General features: G+C 39.5%; 1 protein-coding gene and 1 long non-coding RNA gene across 6 annotated transcripts in view; one reads left to right on the top strand and one right to left on the bottom strand.

Annotated features, from left to right (window-relative positions):
• The window catches only part of LOC142104484 (uncharacterized), a 290,160-nt gene that overhangs the window by 114,163 nt on the left and 161,531 nt on the right, over positions 1-14,466 (bottom strand). For all 4 annotated transcript variants that reach the window (XR_012679573.1, XR_012679574.1, XR_012679572.1 and 1 more), the window contains one exon: positions 1,926-1,995. This is a non-coding gene — a long non-coding RNA (uncharacterized LOC142104484). The remainder of the gene's footprint in view (positions 1-1,925; positions 1,996-14,466) is intronic.
• KCTD15 (potassium channel tetramerization domain containing 15) overlaps positions 1-14,466 on the top strand; it is a 32,956-nt gene that overhangs the window by 7,529 nt on the left and 10,961 nt on the right. For both annotated transcript variants that reach the window (XM_075189179.1, XM_075189178.1), the window contains exon 3: positions 7,314-7,458. In XM_075189179.1, coding sequence (XP_075045280.1) covers positions 7,314-7,458 — 145 coding nt within the window. The remainder of the gene's footprint in view (positions 1-7,313; positions 7,459-14,466) is intronic.

Genomic DNA, 14,466 nt, shown 5'->3' with positions numbered 1-14,466 from the left:
GCGGGGAACTGAATTCCCCCTAAGGAATAAGTTATTGCTAGTATATTAATCCCACATATGTGTACAGTCTCACTATATTTATTTTACTTGTTCTAAATTTATTCAGCTAAAATTGATGTTTTATTATCATTATTATTATTTTTTTTTAATAAAACTTTTTTTTTTTTAGTGTGTTAGAGAACTGGACGATTGTATAGGTCGTACGCTAGATCAGTTAGGTTATTTGTGCGAGTTATTTCATAACGTAACAAACTGCATCAGACCAATCAGCTTTCATATAACTGTGTATAGGAGGCGGTTGTCCGAGAGGGGCGGAGACATGCAAATGAGGCCACCATGACTAGACCCATTGTTGAGGATCAGGAAGCCACGCCCCCGTGCAATGGTGGCATAGGGTTAGTTTTGACCCTCCGAAAGTCACAGTTCGTTAAAGGGCAACTGCAGTCTTTGTCTTTCTTATTGTTATTCACACGTTATTCTGCAGTCGCACGTATAACACACTGTTTTTACTAATTATTTTGTGTTAATGTGAATTTCGGTATTCATATGCTTTTATGGTGTCATTAAGTAGCGAAACTCAATTTTCTCCTTTAAGTTGCCTGAGGCACTCGTAGCCCCATTTGCCAGTCACATGTCTGGTTTATTATTCCCAACTGATACTTTCCCGCCCAAGGCCTGGGGGTGTAATTGGAAGTTAAGCTGCCAGCAAATATATACAATTCTACAAGCAAAAAGTTGAAGTGTTAATATAGCTGATTTTTCAGGCACATATTACTTACCTATTCTACAGTTTTTATTGTATTAATAATACTGTAGCTCTTACATTTCAGTCGATTAAATATGGCATTTCCACCAGGATATATATATATATATATATATATATATATATATATATATATACATATTTTGTTTTTAATGATGATTTTCCTTGATACATGTGTGACTATTCTATACAATTTTTGTTAGTGTGGAAAAAATATTTTACTTCAGAATAAAATTATTCTCTGGAACGTTTGACAGAAGATGTAACATTTATTGCTTCCCAAATAATTGTAATAAGTTTAAGTTCAGGTCACTTTATTTTGTGTTTAAAACAGTCCGCAACTTTAGATTTATATACACCCTGGCGCTTGAGATGCGTGTTTTTAATGCTAGTAAAATGCATTCAATATGCGCTTCATATGCAGTCTAACTTTCATTTTAGAGATAATTGTATTGTTTGAAGCGCATTGAAATGCGGAAATTGAACAAGCGCCGTTCAGAAAAGCGCAAAGGGGCCTGGACTCACTTGTAACAATGATTTTTACAGCCGCAGCTGTTTAAATGCATGTTTGGTGTGGTAAAAATGCACGTAAAACATATAATTCAAATGTCAGTGGGTATGTGCAGTGACCATATCATAGCAACCAATCAGATTCGAGCTATCATGTTCTAGAATGTAGTAGATAAACGATAGCTAGAATCTGATTGGTTGCTATGGGCAACACCTCCACTTTTCCTTTTTTAGAAGGTTTGCTAAATCTACCCTTTGATATATAACAGACAGATTTGGATGTGGACTTAATTAAGATATGTCACATTAGTGTTTGTGTGGCACCAGCCAATCTGTGATCTACGAGGCTATGGCTGGGCGAGCATCTCATTGTGTTTACCAATCAGAGCTCAGCAAGTTAATAATAGTTGTGCTCTCTCATTATCGAGAGGCAGAAACTAGTCTCCAAATCTAATAACAGGTATTGCCTTCCTGCTAGGATCGCTGGCTGACCCATGTGTTAGAAGTACCTGTTTGGTTTCCATCTCAGGAGAACTGTATATATAAATCTCAATTCTAATAATATCTCAGTCATTTGACTGTATAATAAAAGTAGCAGAAAGTAGAACATTTTTGTCTATGAAAATAATCCATACAAAAAAAAAAAACTTACCTTGTCGATGGCGTTGTCCTCGTATTGCTGGTTGGCTACGGTCTACATCTTGTAAGCAGCGTCTAGAGGGCTGAAATGACAAATGATGAAAAGTTCTGTTTAATGATTTCAATATTGCGCCACTTGTCCTCTAAAGGAACTCTTTCCCGTATGATTTATCTAATGGGGCTATGAAAAATATATTTATATTTATAAACGCAAAGGTTTTCTGTGCATTCGGTGACCGTGCCTGTTATGAGCAGCAGTTAAACAGCCTATTTGAAGCACCACCAAAGTTCTGGTTTTCACCACCTTCTCCTATATGTCTATGATACAAATTCCCACCCTCTTCCTCTATCTGCACCACTTCCCTACCTAGCTGCAGACAGAAGTACTTCGTTTTTTTCATCGGACATTTGTTTATAGAAGAGGGGTCGTCCTTTCTGCTTAGTGTAACGTCTGCCACGGAAATGTCTTTACCCCAAAACACAAGACCATATTTTCACATTTAGGTTTCTGTACACATCACACAGCCCAAAAATTTTTTTAGGATAGAATCCCTTTAAAATTGTCACAATTTATCCTCTATCCCATAATAGGTGCTTTATATCTTTTATCAGGAACCGTAATGCTGTTTTATGAAACTTCGCAACTACGGCCCCAACCCCCCAGCCTTCCAAATTTTGTCTTCTGCAAGTCCTTTAGGCATTCCTTCTCCTAAGAGGTAATAATAACTCCCCCGGACTTTCTTACTTATCCTTGTAGCGTTAAATATTAATTTTAGAAAGACATATATTATAAAAAGAATGAGATTGCTACCAGGCTCCTCAAGTCAATGCTCCTGCGAGTATAGTAGGGAACGGCCCGGTGAGATGTTACCAGCGCTGGGCAAATCTCTGACCTGCTCACATGACATTTTATATTTTGTTGTGTGGAACCCTCCAAAAGTGTTCAGCCACAAAACTGCAGAGGCAAAATGTGGTTCAAGTATAGGGGAGACCGTTCCCTTAAGAAAGTGATTGCAAAAATGGAGGTGTTTGCAGATGTTTATAGCAATCTTCAAATGTTTAAACACAAAGTAAACTGTAGCCTTTGCAAGACAAAACTATGAGCTTCCGGGTGTTACATCTTTATAATTCGATACCTACAGTGACAGGAAGGTAAAATAAGCAGAGATCTGAAGTTATCAGCCTATAACTTTGCAAAATCCAGAAGGTTATAATTAGGGGTCTCGGTTTTGGAAAACTTCAAACAAGGATTGCACTGTGCCCAAAACTGGATTAATTTCAACTTGCTCTCCTATCTTCATACCTCCCAACCGTCCTGATTTAGGAGGACTCTTTCCTACCATCCCGATCAGTAGGAAATTAGGGAGGTAATGTCTGTTCACTGCTGCTCTGCATGTCAAAAGCACTATGCAAACCAGGCCACGCCCCCATAATGACATGGCCACACCCCATCGTGCCATGACCACACCCCATCGTGCCATGGCTACGCCCTCTTCTTGGATGTTGGAAGGTATCTGTCTTCCTGAGGTGCAGGCTATGATGTTGCTATTTATGTCTATTGAAAGATTACATGTTTTGTAGGCAAATGCATTCCATCCACAAGATATAATAATAATAATAATAATAATAATAATTATAATGCCATACAAAGCTCTCTAAGATTTATAGCAGCAATAGGCAACCTGATACACTTCGGAGGGCTGCAAAGTGGCCCTATAACCTTCCAAAGGGCCGCACGTTACTCTTAATCTCAGTAAGAAGATAAAACAAGACATTTAATCAAAGAAAGAGACACCTATCTGTAATATCCTATCAGCAGGCATTTTATACAAGTGTAAAATTGCTGTTTGTCATTCTCCTCCCTGCCAGCTTATTCCACACATTATTCATTTCATAGTCACTTATTAATAACAAGTTAACCCGTGCATGATACTCATGCATTCTAGTCAAATCAAGCTACTTAAGGTGTTAAAAAGGTTCTTGTCATGCATTTGGGGCTAGCCCAGGCCTCCTCAGGGGAAGAGCGTTACTTCCCGACGTAAGCGCCCTTTTTTAACGTGGTTTTGGCCACATGTCACCACCTCATCATTCTTCTCCATCACCTCATCCTTCATCTTCATCGCCACATCCTTAATCTCCATCGTCTTACTGTTCTAAAACCTGTCGATACACAACGTTTCTGCTAAACACCTTATCGCTGTGCTCAATCAGTCTTCCTTGAAGGGCAGTATTCATAACCTGCACTTTCACATCACTGCTTCTCCGTACTCGTGAAAATGTGACATACAATTGTCCATGACCAAACACAGGCTTTGGTAAATAAATACCCACACGGTCAAGAGTTTGAGCCCTCAACTGGTAAATTTAGCCATTACTACCCCTCCCACGGGAGGAAGGGGGGATGATGGAAGTTAACTGACTTCACTATTCTAATTTTTTTGTCAAATAATGGTAGTATACTAAATTTCAGGTCAATTGGATGAGCCCTTTCTGAGAAAATAGTTTTTTCCACACACACACTAACACACGCCGCTAGGCTTATATATATTAGATAGCGTTGACTAGTAATTTAACTTTTCTGTGAACTGTTGAAAATATAGCTATATATTAAAGGGTAACTCCACCCAAACCTGAGAGGGGTTACCCCTTAAATCTGCATTAACATCACATTTTTATCTAAGTGGGCTCCTTTTCCCCAGACGGGCGCCTGGTGGCTGCTACATGCAGTAGTTAAGTGCCGGGGCTCCACCAGTTCTGTAATACAGAACCGGTAAATTATAACATTAAATGATGGAGAAGGGGTGCGTGAGAACCAATCACAAGCTGCAATCTTTGGATTGTAAGCGGGAAGTCCATCCCCCCCCCCCATGTGTTTCTGCTAGGTCTGAAAGAGACGGATCAGCCCCCCGTGTGTTCAGCTAGATAGAGGGACCACCTTGGGAAATATTTTCAGAGATGGCAATGCAGCTTGTATGCAAGAGACTTTAGCCAACGTGTAATAATTCACTTTGAAAAGACAGTGGTCTGAGCTCCACATCCCATTCCCTTCCTTATTCACTAAAATAATTACCTTGGTCACGTTATTTTAGTGTTTTTTTTGAACCTCGCCGCTACAATGGTGCCGATCTCGGTAAATCAATTAACCCTTTCTACTGCAGACAAGCTGATCGGCTGAAAAGTTTTTCAACCACAAAGGGGTCAAAACAAAACAAATATGAAATGTTTGTAGGTCTTTTTATTAATCATTGGTGAAATACAGTTTTCTAAAAATATATCTTCTTTCATTTTAATTTCCCAGCTAGTCTAATGATATTTTGTAGGCTTATATATTCAACTTTGTAGAAATTTGTAACGAATCAGATCATACTTAAAAAAAAAAAACCAGCAACCTGATTGCCGATGGTAGTAATACACATCAGGAGTTTATACCTGGTATGACGTCAGCGTTAGCACACGTTACAGGGTTGTTATAGGATTGTGCGTGTAGCAGGGAGGAGATTCATGTATTCATTCTAATTTCCCCTTATTTATTGGTACAATATGCAGCTTACTGACTTACGTTTGGTCTTGTAACAATGTAACAAAGGCAGTTACTGATGTCTGTTGCAATAGAATGATTTTGTAATGTATGACTTGTTTATATAGATTAGTTTGTGAATTATCTATAGCTTAGATTTGTTGCTGTTGTAGCAAAGTCAGGGAGCAGTTTTCATGTATCATACTCATTAACATGCACAGAAATCAGAATGTAATAGAGTTGGTCTGTCCTTGCGAATCCTATACTAGCTGTTCCGTAATGAATACTTCAAACTCTGCTCCCTGGATTCTACAGAGAACAAGAGCAGCAGATTGCCCAGGGCGCAAAGAGATTCAGAGCCGGGGGCTATTGACCTAGCGCTACAGCTGTACCATGAGCTGTAAGAAGCTGCACACGAGAGGGGGGGGGGGGGGACCTCTGCAATGCTGGAGCCATGATATGTTATATATAAATTATAGATCTAGCCTGGATTGTGCTGTGCAGATGTCTGTGATGAGATGTGGACCTCTTTATTTACGGAGGACGTCGGGGATCATCTGGGGCACCGATAACTGACCAAGAAATTATAATCTGCTCATTGGGCTCAGTGTAGAAGTAGGACAGACAATATTATATTTATTTATTTTTTTAAAAGTGGTCCTTATCCCTTTGCAACATAGAGATATCCGGCTGATATCTGTTGCATATGGTCTAAAAGCCTATTGCAGTTGAATCTCACCATCATCATTTATTTATATATAGCGCCACTAATTCCGCAGCGCTGTACAGAGAACTCATTCACATCAGTCCCTGCCCCATTGGAGCTTATAGTCTAAATTCCCTAATATAGACACACAATCACACACAGACACAGACACAGACACTAGGGTCAATTTTGATAGCAGACAATTAACCTACCATTATGTATTTGGAGTGTGGGAGGAAACCGGAGCACCCAGAGGAAACCCACGCAAACACGGGGAGAACATACAAACTCCACACAGATAAGGTCATGGTCGGGAACCGAACTCATGATACCAGTGCTGTGAGGCAGAAGGGCTAATCACTAGGCCACTGTGCTGCCCAACAACATCATTAAGCAGTTTTTGTTTATTTGGTATTATTGCTTGTTCTCTATGGTGCCAAATGGTTTTATAGTTTAGCTGAGAATGTAACCCCCCCCTTTCCACCCTACTCCCCCTATATCTCTCTTCTGTACCCCTGCTCCCTACCGGTGTTAATAACTTTGAAAAAGCGAATAAAATATTCCTTCAAAAAAAGCTTTTTGCAGTTCCCCTACTTCAGGTCTGTACTAATTATTCTGCGCTGCAAAATATCAACTTGTTAATAAATCTATTGCAATGTGTGTCCAACAAATATCTTCGTCCCCTTTATAGTGACCAGATTGCAAAACCTTCCAAAGGAGGTGTGGAAAGAGGTGTAGATGCTGTTATTAATATGCTGCACGTTCTATAAATCATTTTATTACTTCAGGAGCTTCAGTAAATGATCCGTAATGCACAAGTGTAATGTTAGTGATTTTATTTGACTATGAATATGATTGGTTGCTATGGGCAAAACCTCCATGTTTCCTTTTTAGAAAGTTTGATAAATCTACCAACTGCCTTGTGTTTCAATGAATACTGTTCCAAATTATATTTAGATACAAACACTCAAAAGCAATATTTTTTCAAATACAAACAAGCATGTTAAAAATGTGTGGGACATTCCTTAACAGCAGAGACTGAGTACTATATAGATGTTTCATTGACCAAATATATTGATACAAACATATCTCTATAAACAGTATTTGTTGCTCTTGAAATGTATAACTTGTGTGAAGTTGCGAGACCAACTTGTAACAAATACTATATTTCCTTTCAGAATAAGTCGTCTGTTTAATGGAACAGAACCCATTGTGTTGGACAGTTTAAAGCAGCATTACTTCATTGATCGGGATGGGGAGATCTTCCGCTACATCTTAAGTTTCCTACGGACGTGTAAATTGCTACTTCCTGAAGACTTTAGGGTAAGGACATGATAAAAAAAAAAATAATAAGAAAAAATGTTCCTTTATGCCAGTGAAAAACATGCACATCATGCAGGGCATATGTGTTTTGCGCGAATGGTCCTTGACTAGTGCAAAACATGCACATCATGCAGGGCATATGCGTTTTGCGCGAATGGTCCCTGACTAGTGCAAAACATGCACCTCATGCAGGGCATATGCCTTCTAAGTGAATGCACCCAAGCAGTGCAAAACATGCACCTCATGCAGAGCATATTCCTTTTGCGCGAATGCGCCCTCTTTTAAATGGCATCTACAGCGGTATAAAGTGTGCATTAGAACGAGGACATGCACTTGTGTCCCTTAGAGGTAGACCAATAGGTAGATTGAAAAACAATACACCGGCATGCATTGCTGTTTCATAAGACGGAAAGTGAGTCAGCTGTAAAATTCCACACTTCACATACTGTAACAAGCTAGACATAGGTTTCATACAGAAGAGTTTTATACATATATGTTGTTGCTGTTGGATCTAGCAGTTAGTGGAAGTTGTATTGTTGTGTTGTGAAAGTTCTAATGCAGGCCTGGCCAACTTGTGGCTCTCCAGGTGATGTGAAAATACAAGTCCCAGCATGCTTTGCAGGTAGATAGCCAGCAGATATCTTGTAGTATCACAAAACCTGGAGATCCACAGGTTGGCCAGGCCTATTCTAATGCTTTGATTGGCTACAGGTTGGAGTCAGATTAAGGATCTTTATACTGTGACAATTCTTGTTCTAGAGCACTTGCTTTTGTTTGATGTTCAACAAAGCATATTCCTTGAGCAAGTCCCAACAAAGATTCTACCATGGTTTTGGCCACTGAGGACTGATGTTTGATTGTAATAATTTTATCTTAACAGGGAAGGCAGGTTGACAGCTTCCACTGACCATAATACTGCACTACCACCCACCTACATTTTACTAACCTGCCGTTTCCACTAGCCGGAGCCCTTGGGGGATACTCCATGCAGCCACAAACCGAGGCTCTGTGGCGGGTGCGGGTGAGCGGGACGACCAATCAGAAACTGCACTCAAGAGATTGCGGCTTCTGATTGGCCTCCAGGGCTCCGCCTACATCAACTGACAGATCAAAAAAAGCTACATAGAAAACAATGGAATACTTTGCCTTGATATACATGGAGTAAGAATGATGCTGAAAAGTTTATTTTCTCAGAAAAGTATGTCCGATCTCTGTCTTAGCTGCTGTTGTATTTCAGGTCTGACCTATCAGACTTATGTACGGTTGCTAGGCAACACGGAATTGGTACTTCCTTTTTCTACTGGATAATGTTACAATGTATTCACATTTATTAGAACTTACAAAGCTCAGGAAATCAGGTTACAATGTATTCATATGGCACAAGAAATCAGTGTGCTGGATACAAAATTATTACATTTATTCTATGTATATATTTATATCTAAGTCATGTATGTATTATATATTACGCTAAGATTGTAATGACACTATCACTATAATGAATTATTATGAAGTTGACAGGGGCAGTAGCTCAGTGGTTTAGGGTCATTGAACATCTAACAATGACCCTTTCTACAGATCCCAGTTTGAATACCAGTGTGGGCTCCTCACGATCCTGAATCAGTCGCTTTGTCTCCCTGTGTCCCGGCACAAAAAAATAAACTGTAAGCTCCACTTGGCAAACTCTGTGTGTTATATACAAGTAGTAATTCTTAATAAACATAATGTAAAGCAACACTAGGTTAAGGGGACATTAAACGTAAACTAAGATTTGTGGCAGTGTTGGTCCTTATCAGTTACTTAAACAATAGATAATAGATTATATATAGAATCATGCACTCCCTACTGTAAATTATATAGGTATAAAAAGTCACTGAGGAATTCTGTACTCTATGAAGTCTGAGGTGACTATTAACATCCATTATAATTTACAGTAGAGGGTGCACTGTTCCTTATAATACACCAGTTTTCCTACTCAAGTGATGACATCAGAATTCAACATTTATATAGATGTTATTTGCCGGAATGTTTTGCTCTATTAACATCACTTGTGCATTACAAGGATAGAATACAGAAGTGGTGTGAATACGTATATATACTGTGGAATATAGCCTTCTCTGTAGGGACTAGTGATGTCAGAGATATAACAATATCTCTCTGTCTTCTGTCCTGAGACGTGCATTATCCCTACCGTAGAGTGACAACACATTTTATAGTAATCATACATTCCTCTACCTTACACCCCCTTTTTAGTTACTGCAGCCAAAAGGTTACACACCCCTCACCCCACCACCCCAAACACAGCAACAGCTTTTATTTTACAGAACAAAAGAACAAAGTTAAACCAAATATAATTATACTAAAACACAATTTAAGAAAAATGGCAAGAAGAAATCTAAGCTGTTTAATTCCTACTACTCATGGATTCCATGTTATAACACACCTGCAGGGAGCTCCATTGTCAGTGTAAGATCAGTACAGTGTTTTTTTAACATAGCCGCAGAACTCCTCAGTGACTTCCAAAATTATGAATATTACTCTTTATTAATGTAGCACCAACATATTATGCACATGGAATGTTTATTCATTCACACCGTTCCCTGTGCCAGTGGAGCTTACAATCTAATCTTCCTACAACACGCACACTGTGCCCAATTCAGTTGGAAGCCGATTCTTTTACCCGCATGTGTTACATGTTACAGTATAGGGTATATTATCCAATATAGCAAAAGAAGCCAGAATGTTCTGCCATTAAATACAAGTAGTAGCAAATGTGGCTCGCTCATTGCTCACGGTATAAGAGTTTGGTGTCCGAGAGTGGTTTTATATGGGTACACGTGGGCAGTGACATAATTAGAGCTGGAGAAGCCCATGCGGGCACTATGAACCCACTGGTGAAGTGGGCCCAGCAATACTGACCCATCCGTTCTCTGATCATGCCCAGTGGCAGATACATAGGCACTGAAGCCTGGTCTGGACTTTCAGTCCAGTTGCTGTATAGCACTGAAGTTTGGGAGGGGGTTTGGTAAATGGCAATAGATTAGCATGCAGGTGAGGAGGATGTAAACTGGAGACCACATCAGAGAGTAACAACTTGTCATGTGTATGTGTGGGTCTGTGTGTAATTTGCAGGATGGTGCTCCATTGTAGACCAGGTGATGTCTGGCTTTCTAGACTGTGGGGCAATTCTAACCTTGTGCTAATGTACTATAATTGTATCAGTCCTTGCATTCAGCGTCTCCTGATTCGCTGTGGTCTCTTTGCTTGCATTCATCAGTGTCTCGCTTAATTTCAGGTATATTAATATAGATAAACATAGGAACTAAAAGGCATGGGCTCTCCATGATAATCCTTTGCCTTTATTTCATGTGTTTTATAATCATCACACAATTACCAGATCATTTTCAATATCCGTGTAATCCACAAGTGGTAGTAATATATGTAAAATATATGCATATATTTGGTGAGAGGTGATGTTGTCACTTATCTATGGAAAGTAGTGATGTCACATCTGGAAATTATATCATTATTGGGAGAATAGTGATGTCACTTGAATCACATGACTCATTAGGAAAGTGTTCGATGATGGAATGTGGACCATACAAACCGCTTTATTCCAGTGAGAAGCTAATTATATGTAGTATAAAGAATAATGTAACTTAGTACAAGATACAAATAATATTAAGTCACTTTGGAGTTCCATGACCTGTATAACAGCACAAGGCCGAGGTTGGTTGTGGGGGTATAGGGGTGTCTACGGTACCCTGAAAGGACGCTTGACTTGGACATTAAGCTGCCGCTGTTCCATTCCTGCCTCTGTCCATTGACCAACCATGATATGTCATACACATTCTGGGATTTGGAGCTCTTAACCCTCCTGGGCTACAACCACATTTGCCGTTTTTGGGAATCCATGGTTGAAACCTATTTTTACTTATATAAGCCACTTTATGTCATGCTATGACCTAATCTGCAATATAAAACAATGAGGATAATGTATTAATGTTGCATTTAGGTGCAAAATTTGCACCGAGCCACTGCAGCCAATCAGCAACCACCTTTTATCTGTCTAATGCACGTTAGACAATCTATACTAGTGTCTAATTGGATGTTATGGTTCAGTGTGATGAGTACTAGTGAGTTTCAAAGGAAAATAAAATCACCTTCTACAGTAAGTAGTAGGATGTTGGGTAATTGTATAGAGAGGATAAATATAGTGTTTGTGTTTTTCTAATTGGCAAACACTTTATAGAGTGTAAAACACAGGCAAGTTTCCCCCCCCCCCCCCCTCTATTTCTGAGCCTCGTCTTATGTTAAAGAAATCATTACAACGGGCTCCTGAATATTTATCAGCTTTCACCTTTGTTTAATCAAATAGAATAAAGCGCCTTTGGGATAAATCACATTTCGTTTCACTGAGGCAGTTGTGAAAGATGTTAAAAGTTTTGCAATATTTAGTGTTCAACTGAGGTCCCTGTTAATTTCTGCTACCCTTACAATGAAACCAGCAAGGGGGCTGTCTATACGTCTTGCAGCGCTTACGGAGCGAGTGTGAAATTGTACGTACATGAAGTGTCACACTCTGAGCCTCTGGGGCGTTAGAGAATTGGGATCACTGTATTCCTATGAATTTCATTTGCATTCTTTGCCAATTGTTGTTTGGGGGGGTATTATACCGCCTTGGAGACAAATGCCCCAACTTAGATGTCAAGAAATCAAAAAGAGAACATTTGAAAGGTTTAGAATGCCAATAAGATACCTCTCAGGCAGAGACAGGGCATGCTGGTACTTTTAGTTCCACAGTGATTGTGGGGTCAAAGGCTAGTGTATTAGCACCACAACCATTAGAGAACCTTAGTTTACCTCATCTAGGATTTAAACAAAATAATCATAGGCCGATCTGAGCAAACTCTAAAAAAAAATTTTTTTGTAAAAAAACAATGTAAAGGTTATCCATTCATACTTGTGAAGATGGTAATGGGCTGTTTTATAGTGACTTACATCAGATAAATAGGCACATGCAGCAACATATGGTGTGCACCTAAGAAGGCGGACATTCATGCATCAATTATTAACCCCTTATCATCCATCATGAACACTTTTTCCATCATCCCATAGATTGTAAGCTTGCGAGCAGCGGCCTTCTCACCTCTTGGTCTGTTTTACCCAGTTTGTTTATTAGTTTACTATGTTCGTCCCCAATTGTAAAGCGCTGCGGAATATGTTGGCGCTATATAAATAAATGATGATGATGATCATTGACCTGATTCTCCACTAACCCCTCCAACATCATCCTTTACTAACCCACCTCTCATCATTCCCCATTAACTCCTCAACACCTCCATAAATCACTGACCCGTCAGCTGACACAATTAACTCTTTAATCCTCACCATTCTCCACTAACCACCTTTCACCATTAGAATTCTTCGTTAACCCCCTGATCCTCCTAATAACATCAACCAGACCACTTTACCCCTCTTTACTGGGACCACTGCGCTCTCTAGAGCCTACATCTGTCTCCCTCTGCGTACTAAGCCTGCCCCACGAGGAACATATCAGTTCCCTTCTGAGAAACTTTAAATCTGGTGCTCTGGAATGCTATCTACTATATCAGCCATTACTAACCTGAAGCTGCCATGATATCGCAGTACTTTGTTGTATGTACTGAGCAAAGACTTACAATATTTAAACAAGTAATTTAAGTAGAAATTCTTGTGTGTCATACACTGCTGCTAACCATTTTATTTATTCATCCATGTCATTGACTTGCAAATTGGGAGGGACGAAAAACAGAAATATGGCAGCTTCCAGTGAGCCACTAGTACCGTGAATGCTGTGGGCTTCTACGGTAGCGTGACAGGAGGCTGTTGTTTACATTGACATCACACGCAGGAAGAAGGTGCAGATAAATCCTGGGTCCTGTCGCCCACACACTTTTTCTGTACATATCACCTCATTAATAATAAGATGCTTTGTCATTTAGTGTTGTTAATTTTTCGGTGTTTTGCTCATGAAAAACGAACCATGTTTATGTTATTCCCAACATATATACTTGTGAGTTGGAAATATCAGGTGGAACCTCACATCTTCCTCCCTTTTAATCCCTTATTACTACAAAAAATATTTGAAATAATTTGCAACCATGCATGAGGCAGCAAACAATTATTATTTTTATTCCAATAAATCTTGTCAAATGAAAGTGTACTTGGAACAAAATGTTCTCTTAAAATATTTTCTAGACTTGAAGTTATGCGTTTTCAGCGCCGGCAGTACACACTCGTCTCACCTCGAGCTCTGTCAAAGAAGCCTTAGGGGGGGGGGGGGGAAAGACAGTGATATGTGCTCAGAGAAATTTTCTTGTAGGGTTTCAGGTATACAAAGTTTGCCTCAGGGCAGCGAAACATTTTAAATATGTATCAGAAAATCTTGTTTATACCCTTTTTATTTACTTTTAGTTTTGTTGTCTTTAGTTGTACCTTTTTATTCATGTACTTTCTGCAATACATAGCGTTCCACATGTGGAGGTACATACATGTATAGAGATATCGGCACACACGTTGTCACGACAATCGTAACATTAAGTGCAGTCATTCAGAAGGTGGCTGAGCGTCAGCAATTGCACAACCTGTTACATCTGGCTGTGTTCATTACTAATACCCCTCAATGCAGCAGACGGCTCAGCCCTTTCACGCCCAAAAGACAGCGTTACGGCAAGGGTTTTGCTATGATCTGGAAAATGCCCTGGGGCTTCTCTCAACCTTTGATGTGTTAACTTGCACGAGTCCTGGCAAAAAAAAGATACAGCCTCAAATTGGTTGTCATCAAGATGGCTTTCTTAAGGGCTACTAATGTAATGAAAGGGTACCCGACCATACGGAGTATCTGAAAGGGAAAACAAATTCTGAGTATTTAATCCACATGCAGACATGAGATTGATGGGACCAGAAGTGAGCACAGAGGTGGTTTAGCAAATGCCATAATAATCGAATAACATCATTTGTGTCTGGTGT

Source organism: Mixophyes fleayi, chromosome 10 (genome assembly GCF_038048845.1).
Source record: "Mixophyes fleayi isolate aMixFle1 chromosome 10, aMixFle1.hap1, whole genome shotgun sequence".
Classification (NCBI taxonomy): domain Eukaryota; kingdom Metazoa; phylum Chordata; class Amphibia; order Anura; family Limnodynastidae; genus Mixophyes; species Mixophyes fleayi.
Note: the sequence above shows the minus strand (reverse complement) of the source record. Positions and strands in the feature narration are given on the sequence as shown.